The 15,384-nt window shown below is 41.3% G+C and overlaps 1 protein-coding gene across 1 annotated transcript; it reads right to left on the bottom strand.

The window, feature by feature from the left end:
• Positions 1 to 1,000: 1,000 nt before the first annotated feature.
• Positions 1,001 to 4,649, bottom strand: LOC309699308 (uncharacterized protein). Its single transcript, XM_082522288.1, has 3 exons — positions 4,549 to 4,649; positions 3,891 to 3,980; positions 1,001 to 3,719 (listed from the first exon to the last, which is right to left on the bottom strand). The coding sequence occupies exons 1-3, from the start codon at positions 4,625 to 4,627 to the stop codon at positions 3,460 to 3,462; spliced, it is 429 nt and encodes a 142-aa protein (XP_082378414.1). The 5' UTR covers positions 4,628 to 4,649; the 3' UTR covers positions 1,001 to 3,459.
• Between the last annotated feature and the right edge of the window lie 10,735 nt (positions 4,650 to 15,384).

Below are 15,384 nucleotides of genomic sequence, written 5' to 3'. Positions count from 1 at the left end.
ACTCTAAACAACGTGTGTATGGTTTATTCCTCCGTGAGATATGCGAGTAACCCCGGTATTTCTGCCCTAAAAAAATGGAACCTCCAACAGGTTATGGGCCCAGAAGGGATGTGGGAAGCCGGTGGAACCGTCTATGCTTCGACGGAGACCAGAGAAACTATGAACTGTGGGAAACAAAGTTCCTGGGATACCTGCGGCTACTTGGGCTAAAGGCTGCCATTCTGAACGAGCCCGGCGAGTCGGAGGAAGAAGACAAGGACTTGGATGAAAAGAATGAAGTAGCTTATGCAGAGCTAATCCAAGTATTGGATGATAGAAGTCTTTCACTCGTGATGAGAGATGCCAAGGATGACGGACGAAAAGCGTTGGAGATTCTGAGAGAGCACTACGCCGGTAAGGGGACACCACGTGTGATTAGCCTGTACACGGAGCTAACGTCGCTACAGAAAACTCCCAGTGAGAGCGTCACAGACTATATGATAAGGGCTGAGACTGCCATTACAGCTCTGAGGAATGCAGAAGAGACATTAAGTGATGGACTGCTTATTGCAATGGTGCTAAAAGGGTTGCCTGAATCTTTCAAGCCGTTTGCCATACATGTAACCCACAGTGACAAAGCAATGACATTTAGTGAATTCAAAGCTAAATTAAGAAGCTACGAGAGCACCGAAAAGGCCACATGTTCTGAAGACAATGTGATGAAGGCAAGTAACTGGAAGAAAGAGAGAGACAATGCAGAAATAATATGTTACAACTGTGGAAAAGAGGGTCATATAGCACGTGAGTGTTACACAAAGACCGAAAGGAAAGAACAAAAAGTGAAGCAGTGGTGCGGTTACTGTAAAAGCTCAACGCATAAGGACAGCGACTGTCGCCGACGAAAGAAGATTACTGCTAAACACGTAACTGATGCAGAAGATCATAGTTTCGCGTTCAAAGCCAAAGACTGTGGAAATCAAGGGCTGAAACAGAGAGGCCTAACGGTGTGTTCACACCGAACGCGATGGACGCGAATAAAACGCCCCTAATTTGACGCGTGTACATTCGCGTCTCAACGCGTGTCCAAGAAAAATCCATCGCGCGTCAAAATATGATATTTTGACGCGCGTGAACCGGAAATGTGGGAGGAATGTGGGAGGGAGTTGTGCCAGACCTGGTTTTGCAAGATGGCAGCTATCGAGCTAGCGCTTGAAGAGAGAGTCTCCCTTCTCTATGTACTGTGGAGAGCAGAGCAGCAGCGTAAAAGACGTCCTCGCCGTACCTGGGTCCATCAAGTCCTCCAGGCGCGTGAGCAGTTTGGTGAGTTTCACCATTTGCTCCAGGAGCTGCGCCTGGATGACGGCAGATTCCAGCGATATCATCGTCTGTCACCCGGCCAGTTTGAGGACCTGCTTTCCCGCGTCGGTCCCAGAATCGCCCGCCTAGACACCAATTACAGGCGCTCAATCCCACCTGCAGAGCGCCTGTCCGTCTGCCTGAGGTTAGTAAAAGTGGTCAATACGGTAGTCCTTTATTGATACCTGTGCTAATATATGCTAAACCATCCATTTATACACTGCTAACATGGATGTGCTATGCTAACAGTGAATGCTGTCGGCGTTTACTGATGGCATAGCACATCCATGTTAGCAGTGTATCGTGTATACACTGCTAACATGGATGTGCTATAACAGTGAATGCTGTCGGCGTGTATAAACTATCGTTTATACACTGCTAACATGGATGTGCTATGCTAACAGTGAATGCTGTCGGCGTTTACTGATGGCATAGCACATCCATGTTAGCAGTGTATCGTGTATACACTGCTAACATGGATGTGCTATAACAGTGAATGCTGTCGGCGTGTATAAACTATCGTTTATACACTGCTAACATGGATGTGCTATGCTAACAGTGAATGCTGTCGGCGTTTACTGATGGCATAGCACATCCATGTTAGCAGTGTATCGTGTATACACTGCTAACATGGATGTGCTATAACAGTGAATGCTCTCGGTGTTTACCGATAGCAAACTGGTACTGTTTATAATATTTCTAGTGATACTCAGATGGTCTCATCAAGTCCCGATTTAATTCGATTTATGCTGTTATCAGTGGTTGAATGATAGCATGGCTGTGGTGTCATAGGTATGCTCTCGGTGTTTGCTGATATCAAACTGGTATTAGGACCACTGTGGGTTAATCTTTGTAGTGATACACACTCCTTTTGTTTATTTATACCTGGTTTAATTTCTGGGATAGTTGAATATTTGTATATAATCACTGCAGACTGTTTTAGATTATATCAAATATATATCATGTAATTATCCTTATAATTACAAAATGTTTTATGTAAGATTTATGTTTTGGAATTTGTAATTTTGGAATTTCAATAATGTATTTTGTAACTGCAGTACACATAATACACATTTTAAACAATTTTGTCCAGGTTCCTTGCCACCGGGGACTCCTTCAGGACCATCGCGTTCAGTTTTCGAGTCGGTGTGTCCACGGTGAGCTAGATCATCCCCCAGGTAGCGACGGCCATCTGGGACTGTCTAGTGGACGATTTCACGGCTGTGCCTTCAACTGAAGACTGGCGGTCCATCGCAGAGGGATTCCAGGAGCGCTGGAACTTCCCCCTCTGTTGTGGAGCTCTGGATGGGAAGCACGTCCAGACGAAGGCACCCCCCAACTCAGGATCCATGTTCCACAACTACAAGGGAACTTTCTCCTTTTTAAAATTTTCTTAATAAATGGATCTCTACTCCAAAATAACCTAACCTCTCTTTATTCTCTTAAGTAACTTGTCTTCACTATGTTCCTATAACCAGTGTGATGCAAAAGTTTGAGCAACCTTATTAATAGTCATTATTTTCCTGTATGAATCGGTTACAGTAAAAAATGTCAATTACATATATCATATAGGAGACACACACATTGATATACACTACATATTTATGTTATTTCTCTTTTTATGTGTTGCCAATATATGCACCTGCTTTATTTAGTGTAAAGTTATTGCACACTTTCTGTAAATCCAGTGAACTGCATTTCACTTCTCAAATATCACTGTGTGTGTCTCCTATATGATGTATTTAACTGACAATTTAAATTGTGACAAATAACGATTTGTACAGGACAATGATGGCTATTAACAAGGTTGCCCAAACTTTTGCATCCCACTGTATCAGTATATTTTGTCATTAGTATAATATGAAATAAATTCTACTTGTGTCAAGTCGGGTGCCAATATTTGCTGTGTAGTAGAACAGAGACATTTGTCATTATAAATGTTTATTTGATAAAATATATAAATTCAGTAATAAAAAGATTCAACATAAATATATGAAATTTAACTATTTACAGAGAGAAAGGAATAAAAAGGACCCAGCTTGGAGTGGAAGAGCCTCAGGGGAGAAGGAGGAGAAGAATAAGAACATTGTTTCTGCCCTGGAGAGCTGCTGCCTCATCAGAAAACTACTGATCATTAGGGTCCAATGTTTCCAAATTTAGCACAGCTGTGCTGTTGTCAAAAACTAATTTATGAATTTGGAATTTCACGAATTCTCGTGTCTGAGGCGGCATGCTCTCCAGAGCAGGAACAAGGCCGAGGAGGAAATACTCTGTTGCAGACGGGCGTGGCCTCTTTAGGGACTCCAGGATAGCCAGCTCCACCGCCGATGGACCATCCTGGGACCCTTCCCTCGACCGCCTTCGAGCTCTCCTCCTCTGTGGGCCTGTAAAAAACAGAACAAAACACCACAAAGAAATGAGAAGGCTGCTACTAGATTGTCATTTTCAAAATTGAAAAAAACCAGGATATGAACAGATTGGTTGTAGATATTTAGTAAAGGTGATCACAAGGGAATCCAAGCAAGTAAAAAGCTATCAGTGCTTGATGTTCATACCTGTGGGTGCAGCAGCAGGAGTGGAGGGACCAGGGACTGGGGAGTCAGGAGAAGCAACAGGGGAGGACTCTGCTGCATGATAACTTGACTCTATCAAGACAATATTAAATGTTAACAGGTTGAAGACAATAGTCATAGAGAATATTATATTATTATATACTTATTATTATATACAGTGGTCTCCCATTTATTGCAGCACATGAACAGTAGTCACAGTTCTCACAAGTTGATTCTCAAAGTGCAAACCTTTGTCGATTTTAAAACGTAAAAGTATTATGCCGCGCTTTTACTCCGTCTGCGGCGCCACTTTTGTGCGCCTTTTTTGCTCCCGGTGCAGGTGTCTATTTCCGAATGAGGGTCATAGTTATGAGTGTTTTTGTGCTGTTTTTTTCTATTTGAAGTGATGGTTATCAAAACCAAACATGATAAGTTTGGCAAGCGCAGGAGACACGACACGGAGGAGATTTGTCATTTGGGCTGCAGAATGCAATGCGCATCGTTGAAAGCTGTACGGTGCAATAAAAAAAATCAGCGAAAAGGCGAGGCAGTGACGGATGAACAGCGGGACTACTTTATACTGTTTATTAATAAACAAAATATATTCCTGTATGACAACACGCATAAATTAACTGCCTACATTAATTAATTGTAAACATACCTTCTGACTGACACTCCCCTGCTGCCTCTTCGGGCTGTCCCTGGTCCTCGGGGGAGAAGTTCTCCACGGTCCGCACCATATTACCGCTGGTCTCCCGCGGGGTGAGGAGGGGGTCCAGAAACCCCATGACCGCGAAGAACTTCCATCTCCTCCCCGATCCTGCTGCAGACCCACTCCTCTTCTCCTTCTCTGACCTCTTCTCCTTATTATAGGTGTCCCTGAGGCTCTTCCACTTTCTCCTGCAGATGTCCTCTGAATAAACGCATTATCTGGTTAGCGGAAAGGTATTTGTACAACAGTGGGAAAATCGCGGGACAGTAGGCGCGCTTGCTAGCTTTTGCACGGCTTCATCGGGTCAGTCTGAAAATTAAAAAGAAGAAGGAATGAACTTACCAGGTTGCCCGATCTCCTCACTTATGTGTCTCCAAGCTAGGTCCTTTTTATTCCTGTCTCGGTAGAAATAGGAGCTGGCATCGTATAGCTCGGGGTGGTTAGCCACGGCGCTGATCAGCTTTTCCTCCATACTGAATGAAGAATGAAGGGCTTTGGCTGGATCTGCCCCTTTGACCTAGGTCAGAGCCACGTCACCAGGCTCCTGATTGGTTGTCGCGGCGCGATTTGACGCTGGAGTTCAGATTTTTCCAACTCGAGCGGTAGACGCGAAACGCGCGTATGCACAAAGTGCAACACAAAAACTCACGCGCGTGGTTTTATTCGCGCGTCAAACGCGCCAGACGCGCTACACTGACGCGCGTTTCACGCGTTTTGGCGTTTTCGCGACGCAAATCTGCTTCCGAATTTTCGAGGGACCCGCAATCGCGCGTCATCGCGCCTTTCCATTGACTTTACATGTAAACCTGACGCTCTATTCGCGTCCATCGCGTTCGGTGTGAACACACCGTAATGGTTGATACAGGGGCCACTTCTCACATTATTACGGACATTCAGAGATTTAAGAGTTTTGATGAGACATTCACACCTGGAAGACACTTCATGGAATTAGCTGACGGAACGAGGACGAGTGGGGTCGCACTGAAGAGGGGAGATGTGGAGGTCTATCTACAAGACAGCGAGGGACGAAAGGTGAAGGCGACACTGCAGGGAGCACTTTACATTCCCTCTTACCCGCAAGATATCTTCTCGGTTCAGGCGGCAACGGCCAAAGGAGCCTCAGTAACCTTCAAGAAGGGCTGCAACCAGCTTATCCATAAGAACGGGACAAGGTTTAAGATAAGTGAATATGAACGCCTATACTATCTGAACAGTGTTACATCTGATCATTATGTTGACAACGACGAATGCAATGGCTGTCATGATGTAGAAACTTGGCACAAAATCCTCGGCCATTGCAACTATGAAGACTTGGTTAAACTAGAGGACATTACCGAGGGTATGAAAATAAAAGGTAAAGCTAAACATTACCAAGACTGTGAAGTGTGTACAAAAGGCAAATTTATCCAAACCAGGAATAGAGAGCCTGATGAAAGAGCAGAAGAAGCATTAGAGCTAGTGCACACTGACTTAGCTGGACCGATAGAACCAGAAGCTAAAGACGGGTTCAGGTACACGTTAGCATTTACTGATGATTACTCAGGCACAATGTTTGTGTACTTTCTAAAGGCTAAAAGTGACACCGTAAAAGCAACTGAAAAGTTTTTGGCAGACGTCGCCCCCTATGGGCAAGTAAAGAGAATCAGATCAGACAATGGAACTGAATTTACATCTAAAGAGTTTCAGACATTGTTAAATAAAAACACGATAAGGCATGAGACATCAGCGCCGTATTCACCTCATCAGAATGGGACTGCCGAGAGACAATGGCGAACACTTTTTGAAATGGCACGGTGTATGTTGATCGAAAGTAACCTGCCAAAAAGATTATGGACTTATGCTGTTATGACTGCCGCAGTAATTCGTAATAGGTGTTACAACAGACGCACAAAGCAAACCCCTTATTACATGCTGACAGGAAAGAAGCCAGACATGTCGAGGATGGGGATTTTTGGATCAGTTTGCTATGGTTACGGGCACAACAAAAAAAAGTTAGACGCAAGATGTGACGAAGGAGTTTTTGTGGGTTACAATAAAAACAGTCCGTCGTATCTAATCTACTACCCTAAAACAGGACGAGTTCTTAGACATAGGTTGGTCAAGTTCCTCACTAAAAGTGTAGTTGAGCACCAAACCCAGACCACTCAGGTTGATGACAATGGAGATGATGCTTTGACTCCAGGGGACATCTTGAAGTACCCCGCTAGAAAGGACAAAACAGGGAATGACCAGAGATCAGATGAAAGTATGATCCTGGAACCTGAAAGTGACATTCAGGACAATGGCATAAATGATGCACAAAACTCAGACAAACAGAGTGATAGAACAGAGTCTGAACGATATCCCAAACGAAACAGGAGAAGGCCAGATTACCTGAAAGACTATGTCCAAACTGCAGAAGACGACCAAACATCACTGACTGTAGATTACTGTTACAGGGTGATGTACGACATACCAAAGACTTTTGAAGAAGCTATGCAGTCATCGAACTCTAAGTGTTGGTCAGATGCTATGGAAGATGAAATAAGATCCTTGAAAGACAATAATACGTTTACTTTAACCACGCTGCCAGAAGGTAAAAATGCAGTGGGGGGGAGATGGGTGTATGTGATAAAAGAGAACCCAAATCAGACTAAAACATTTAAAGCAAGATATGTTGCTAAAGGGGCAGGGATAGCTCAGTAGGTAAAGTGGTCGCCCCATGATCGGAAGGTCGGCGGTTCGAATCCACTTAACGGCTACCCTGAGGTACCCCTGAGCAAGGTACCGTCCCTACACACTGCTCCCCGGGCGCCTGCTTAGTGGGCTGCCCACTGCTTCACTGAGTGAATGGGTCAAATGCAGAGAAAAACAAGTAATTTCCCCATGGGGATCAATAAAGTATCCATTATTATTATTATTATTATTAAAGGCTATAGCCAAGTTCAAGGCATTGATTACAAAGAAACCTTTTCGCCGACTGCAGATATGACGTCAGTGCGTACGCTGATGCAATTAGCAGTACAGCACAACTTTAAACTCCATCAAATGGACGTGAAGACTGCTTATTTGCACGCCCCAATCGATTGTGAGGTGTATATGCAGCAACCAGAAGGTTTTGAAGTAAAGTCAGACACAGGTGAAAAACTGGTCTGTAAACTAAACAAATCACTATATGGTTTGAAACAATCTGGCAGGAACTGGAATAAGATGTTACATGACCATTTATGTGAAAAAGGTTACAAACAAAATCCTGTAGACCATTGTGTATATTCCAGACAGACAGCGAGTGAGACAGTGATTCTTATCATCTGGGTTGATGATGTAATCATAGCTGCCAACGGTGAGGACGCTATCAGAAACGTGAAACAAATGTTGGATGAGAAATTTAAAATGAAGGATCTTGGTGAGCTCAAACATTTCTTGGGTATTGACTGTATACAAGAGAACCATGAGATAAGACTAAATCAGACACGGTCACAAAAATCCTGGAAAAGTTCAAAATGTCTGACTGTAAGCCACGTTCTACTCCTTGTGAACTCAAAAATGATTTTGGTGCACATGGTGAATCAGTTGATTCAGGAAAATATAGAGAATTAGTGGGCAGTTTGATTTACTTAATGACATGTACAAGACCAGATTTGAGTTGGATAGTGAGCAAACTGTCACAATCCCTGTCTGAGCCAAAAGAGCATCATTGGACAGCAGCAAAACATGTATTACGTTACCTTAAGGGGACACTAAACAAAGAGCTGTGCTATAAAAGGATAGAAGGAAACCTAAATCTTATAGCATACAGCGATGCAGATTGGGCCACAGACTTGAGTGACAGGAGAAGTACAACGGGTTATTGTTTTGTACTATCCAAAAATGGGCCAGTGATCTGCTGGAAAACCAGGAAGCAAGCTACAGTAGCTTTGTCAACGTGCGAGGCAGAGTACATGGCGATGGCCGCTACAGTACAAGAAAGCTTATACCTCTCACAGCTACTTAATGGCATGGACATTAAAAGGCAATATTCACCAGTTACCATTCTTGCAGACAATCAAGGTGCAATTGCATTGTCCAAAAATCCTATAAACCGTCAAAGATGTAAACACATCGATATCAAGTATCACTTTATTAGGTCTGCTATAACTGAGAAGGAAGTACAAGTTAAGTATTGTGCAACAGAAGACATGGTAGCAGACATCATGACTAAGTCTGTAAGTAAAGTGAAAATAGATAAATTTACGCATATTTTGTTTGGAACATAAAACGTTGATATGTGAATATCATGTAAATATGTATATCATGTAAATGTGTAATGTATAGTGTTAAGAGCAAGTGGGGGTGTTGCCCTATCATATATGTATGTGCTCTTAACCTGAAAGGTATAAATACGGAAGTGTGTGTGCAATAAATGATGGCGCAGAGGAAGGTGTGTCCCTCTGATGTAAAACTCTAAACAACGTGTGTATGGTTTATTCCTCTGTGAGATATGCGAGTAACCCCGGTATTTCTGCCCTAAAAAAATGGAACCTCCAACATCTTATCACACAGCAAGCACTAAACATTTTAACTAAGTGGAAAAAACCCCATCTGTCAACTGCTTAGGTTTTATATCCATTTTTCTTCTATTCTTTTATGCATGACAATTACCAAGGCCACGTCCTTGATTACCTTATAGCCGACTCTACAACTTGTCTTCTCAGCAGAAACTTGTAGATTAATACAAGTTTTGCACTGCCTCATTTGGACCTCCCACCTGTTCGTTCCTCACACTGTCCACCACCTGTGTGCTGTGTGCTCTGCACTTGGCAACAAAATGCAAAACAAATTCAGAAAAATAGTGATCTGTCAGAGTGCAGCTGGAGCTGGAAACTTCTAAACAAAAGTTATTCCATTTTTTTTTCCATGTCTGTCTGAACAGGCACATAGAGCTTGAAATTAAATAGTAATTGACCTATAGTGTCTCAGATAAATCATTTTTTTAAACTATATTTAATTTGGATTTTTCATTATATTTTCAATGACTGAGTAACCCCACTTTGCAGTTCCATTTCTTAGGCTCTTTGCCTTTATACAGTTGTTAAACAATATTAGGTATCTCTTGACTCCAAAGCATAAGTCAGCAGGCCTGGTCATTTTCAGGCCAGGTAGGTTTTGTCTGCTGCTTAAACTACATGAATGATGAAATATTTCTAGAATCATGCCAGTCTGGGAGCTAAGAAAAATGTCACAGCATAAAATCATCTCCTTGGTGATTCTACACATAAAACTACAAGGAGTCTTGAGGCATTGTTAGGGTATTGTGCATGTTGGTAAAGGCATATGGCAAGATATATTGTCCATCTGAAAGGTGGTCCTGGTGGTTATTCCTCCACATTTCCCCCCAACCCATTCCTATTCTACGTAACCTGCTACTGAGTGCAGTGTCTGGAAGCACAATTGACTGCAATCTCTCCTACTATTTATTTTATCCCCTTGCGGACCACAACAAGGCTGTTCCCCCACTAAACAAATCAATGTAAGGTGTAAAAAAGTAATGATGTGACGCTGAACTATAACACCCAAAGCTAGGAGCTACTAAATCAGCCCCAGTGCTGGACAATTCCCACCGAGTGCATGATTAAGTAGCTCTGACTATGGGTGGTCATGGGGTGTTTGCTCATAACTCAGTCCACAGTCAGAGTGTTATGGAAGCATTGGGGAAAAGCATAAAAAAGAGGGATTACACCCACACTGACACAAGCAAAAAAAAAAAAAAAGATAAACAAATGAAAGCTCAATTTAAAACTAAACAAAGACAAAAACAACCAGGAAACTATAAAGACATAATACAGAAATTAAAACTAAATACAATTTTAAAACACTTTAAAAATTATACAAAACATAAAGATACTATGGCAAAATAAAAATCAAATAATAAAAAAAGGAATAAAAAATCCTACAATAAATGAAAAATACAAAAATTAATTTATTAATCAAAAACATAAATATAGCAACAGAAAATAACTAAAAGCAAAATAGTAAATACACGAAGAGAGAGAAAAAAAATATAATCTTTAAATACACCACATTTCCAATTTTTTGCCACACATTTGACCTGTATAGCGTCTTTTGGAAGCCATAATTGATAACAGTATTCTCAAAACAACATGACATTAAATATTCATTAAATACATTTAAATGATTTGTTGCAGAAAAATAATGAATTGTATTTATTATTAACATTGTTACTTGTAGAAACATAAATTAACTTCAGAGAAACAGCCAATGACAATATAACAAATAACACAACCTTAATGAGTTTAATTTTAAACAAAACACCAAACACACTAACTCAGTCGAAAGAAAACTTGACGTGCCTTATAAACCAAGGCAAAACAGGCTTTTACATCTGTTTTCCATTGTTTTGTGGATATCAAGGTTGACGCAAACAGAAGCTGGCAGCTCTCTCTTACAGCTCTCTTCCTCGGGTCAATGTAACCAAGACAATGAAACAATGAATAAATAAATCAAACAATCACTCAAAAACAAACAAATAAAAATCATTAGAATCCTAACCTAACAAACTTAAAGTAGCAGTGCACTCTTAAAACACAAAACAAAATGACAAAGAGCCCTGAATTGCTCCTTCAGCCAACTTAGACCCTGGATTGCATCCATCGACTACAGAATTCACTGATAGGTCTGTAGTTCCATAAAAGGTGGAAACAAGAGGAGCCAGTAAGTAGGAAGGGAGGAACCCAGAAGCCAGGACCTGGAAGCAGCCTAGTAAACAAGAACACTTAATACAGTGGCTTGCAAAAGTATTCGCCCCCCTTGAACTTTTCCACATTTTGTCACATTACAGCCACAAACATGAATCAATTTTATTGGAATTCCACATGAAACACCAATAGAAAGTGGTGTACACGTGAGAAGTGGAACGAAAATCATACATGATTCCAAACATTTTTTACAAATAATTAACTGAAAAGTGGGGCGTGTGTAATTATTCAGGCCCCTTTGGTTGTCTAAGAGAATATTGGGAGCAACAACACCATGAAGTCCAAAGAACACACCAGACAGGTCAGGGATAAAGGTATTGAGAAATTTAAAGCAGGCTTATATGGACAGAAATCTGTGCCATCAGACACTGAATTTGAATAAGTTCAATTTGAATTTGAATTGCTCAGATTGAATCTGAATTGTAACTTGAATAAATGCTTTTGAAAACTGAATTTGAATTAGTCTAATTTGAAATTGAATTTATGGTTTGAAAATGATCATCACTAATTGAAATTGAATTTTATATTTTGAAAATGAATTGATTTGCTTTGAAACTGCATTTTATCCTTTAAAAATTCAGCTCTCGAATAATTTCAGTTTCACTTCTCACCATTCAATTTCAGTTCCAAAATTCAGTTTTTTGGAACTTACATCCGGTTCCAGTTCAAGCGCAGATTAATAGAACTACGTTTTACTAGCGGACCGAAAGTGTTACTGACGGGAATCTACAGCGTCTTGAGCTGAATTAAGACTTCAGAAGTCATTCGTCATGTCGAATGACCAGCGGATAAACTCTCAGGTTGGTAATAAATGTATTACATGTATAAGAACAAGCGTCATGTTAACAAATGATAGCCGTAAGGTAACTTTTATGCTTATTGTAGCTGTTAGCTAAAAGCGCTAATTTAGCGTAGTTTGCCCTGAATTCAGATTTGACAACAAATATGATCGACTGTTTCTAGTAGAATTCCAGAGTTGTCATCTTGGACCCTCTCAGAGTACTCTGTATGCTTGCAGAGACCCCTACAGTAGGGAAACATGCAAAACGGTGTCCAAACCTTTGTGTTTTAGCTTTATTTATGTCTTATGCTGGGCAGACACTGTGCGATTTTTTTCAGTTGCGCGATTCAGCTTCTGCTCAAACTGTACGATTGACTCGCAGGGGTTAGAAGTTCGTAGGTCACGATGCAGGGTCTCACACTATACGGCCCGATGCTCTGATGCGACACTGTGCGTCCATAAAATGAAGGTTATAAGAGAAATTCTGTTGCTCGCTCTCTCTCTGTCTTTCACTCACACAGACACACCACCACCATCAACTTTGCTAAATTGCTAATGAAAAACATTGATCAGGCAGCTGTGATTGAGCAGCAATGTAAATCCAACTATTTTCACGGTTGTTGTGGTCGTGATAATTTTGTTAGGCCACATCGAAAAGGTTCGGGTGAGCTTGCCATAGTTCTACAAGTTGTGCCTCCATCGCTTGTGTGTCCAGATCACACGCTGCACTGCCGTGCTGCGCCGTCTTTTTCGCTGACATTTGTGTTTGCGCGTGCGCAGTGTGAGAAGCTGCGGCGACACCCTCACGACCAAGCGATTGATGATCGGGAGCTGGTCGTGAGGTGTTAATCGCTTCTCGTTACCCCACGTATACTACACGATGCACGACGCACGATGAAGGCCAAAATCGGGCCGATCGCCAAAACGGTCGCACGACTCAAAAATCGGCTCAAAATGGGCCAAAAATTGCACAGTGTAAGCCCAGCATAACACAGCATCCCAACTCTTTAGCTAACTTAATAACTTTAGCTAAAGTGAATAGTTAGTCTAATTCATTAGTGCAGCATTACTGGATCACCTCTGTTTGAAGTGATATAATATGATATACAACTATCACTGAAACAGCAAACTTTGTAAATAAGCAAACAACACTTCTCATTCTCTAAACGTTTGGCCACAGCTGTAGATTACACTATCAGTGCTTGTTCACTCTTGACAATAATAACATTTCTAAATTTACTTTGTGCATTTACAGGTAAACAATATCTAATATTTTATTTAAATGACTGCTTTGTCTTTGAAAAGGGTGAAGAGCCTGAGGCCGGTGACAGTCCAGTTCTACTCTAAGTACATCCTTACAGTGGCTCACAGGACTAGGCCACATTCCTGTCCTGCCAGAAGAGAAGAGAAACTTCAGAGTCTTCATGCAGTTCAACCACACCTGTCATATTCCGTATGACAGGGGTCTCAAACTCCAGTCCTCAAAGGTCAAAGTGTCATGCAACTTTTCCATGCTCTCGAGGACTGGAGTTTGAGACCCCTGCTGTATGGTGTTCATGCTGTTTTCTACCCCACAGTTACAGCATGTCTGACTGCCTGTTCAGCATATGCAAAAATATATGATGACTTTAAGCATGTGATGACTAAGGCCTTCCATTATGGTGTTTGTCATCACATGTCACAGACATCTGGATGATCATTTGGAATAAATAAAACTAAAAACTTGTTACTTCATCTTTTATCTTTATTATTATTGTTCTTATTTTACACTTTTCATTGTTAGGCATTAGGTTTATTTGTAGTAGTCCTTTCCAACGTCTTTCCCTCTTCCATGTTACTGTGTCAGCTTGTCAGCATCTATTTGGGTTTGGAAGTGGAACAGAAAGTAAAGAAATCCAAAGTGCCATTAAAACCAGGAGAGGTTCTTATATTTCAGAAGAAGGGATTAATTCAAAAGAAATGACCTCAACGCCATATTTTATTTAGGAACCCTGGAGAGCACTTTGCAAAATAACACATTCTTATAATTTCACCCTCAGATGAGCCAAGCTACGACTGTCAGGGAAGGTGATGTAGGTACAGAGCATATGAGAGTGGTTAAGTTAATGTCTCTTGTCTAGATGAAGGCACAAGAGGGATCAATGGCAAGGCGTAGAGATTCAGTATCTTCAGTCTTCAGTGGACACTCCATTTCTGGCACAAAACACCTGTAAAAGATGGTCGATTTAGGAGGTGACCCGACAACTTCAGCCTGTCAAACATATTAATGGAGCAGTGTGTTTAAAAAAAAAAATTAATTAAGCATGCACTCAGTACCCTAAGAATTATTATGGTAGTTAAACACAGTGATAGTTGTATATCATATTATATCACTTCAAACTAGGGTTGCCAACTCCCTGAAAAATAAATAAGGGACACCTCGTGGCCAGGGCCGGGCAACCCAGTTGTCTTCACCCTTCCCAGCAAGGCTGGACTGGGACAAAAAATCGGCCCGGACATTTTGACTAGAGACCGGCCCACCAGGATAAAGATTGAAATGTGACGTCATTCAGGGATAAAACCGCAAAGGATTCTGGGAACTTGTGGCAAGAGGTACTAGCACACGCAGGCTTTCAATTGAACTCAGTTACACAGCGATAAAAAGAAACCCAAAAAATGGCAAGAAGCTGTTGTATTATTAACTGCAATAGCCGGTCGCATGACAGCCACGGGAAGCCGATGGGTAAAGAGACCGTTTTTTTTTTATCGGATTACGTCGTTGAAGTGAAAATTTTTAAGCCATGTTTCCGAAGTAAGAGCCGACGGATGGTCTGGATATACCAAATATAACATCTCAGAACACTCCAGCTCACATGTTAGTCTGATCCAAGCATTCCCACAAAGGTCAGAGTTTTGTAGTAGTTAATGCGTCATTTTTCTTAACATAATTGGTGATATAGGTTACAAGCAAGTCTGGCGCTGAACAGAAATTGTCGCGCTATGCTCCTTTGTTTATTGTGCATAAATAGTGAATTGTCCTGACACAATATTGCGTTTCGCTTCTGTTATAACCATGGTACACTGACAAAACCATATACTTTTATTCACAAGATAAAACAGTTGTTTTGTATCACTAATTGTCCATTGCGATTACAACATACAATATTATTGTCACTGCTACATTTCTGTAATGCTACTGTAACCGGTTTCTGCTTCATCCCGCTGCAACAGTTCGGCCCAAACAGACTCCTCGACTCTGCGTTGTGTAGTGTTTTTAAAAAGACAAGGAGT

The sequence above is a fragment of the Aulonocara stuartgranti genome, assembly GCF_965226115.1.
Source record: "Aulonocara stuartgranti genome assembly, chromosome: 22".
NCBI classification, from domain to species: domain Eukaryota; kingdom Metazoa; phylum Chordata; class Actinopteri; order Cichliformes; family Cichlidae; genus Aulonocara; species Aulonocara stuartgranti.
This window is presented reverse-complemented; position numbering and strand designations above follow the sequence as displayed.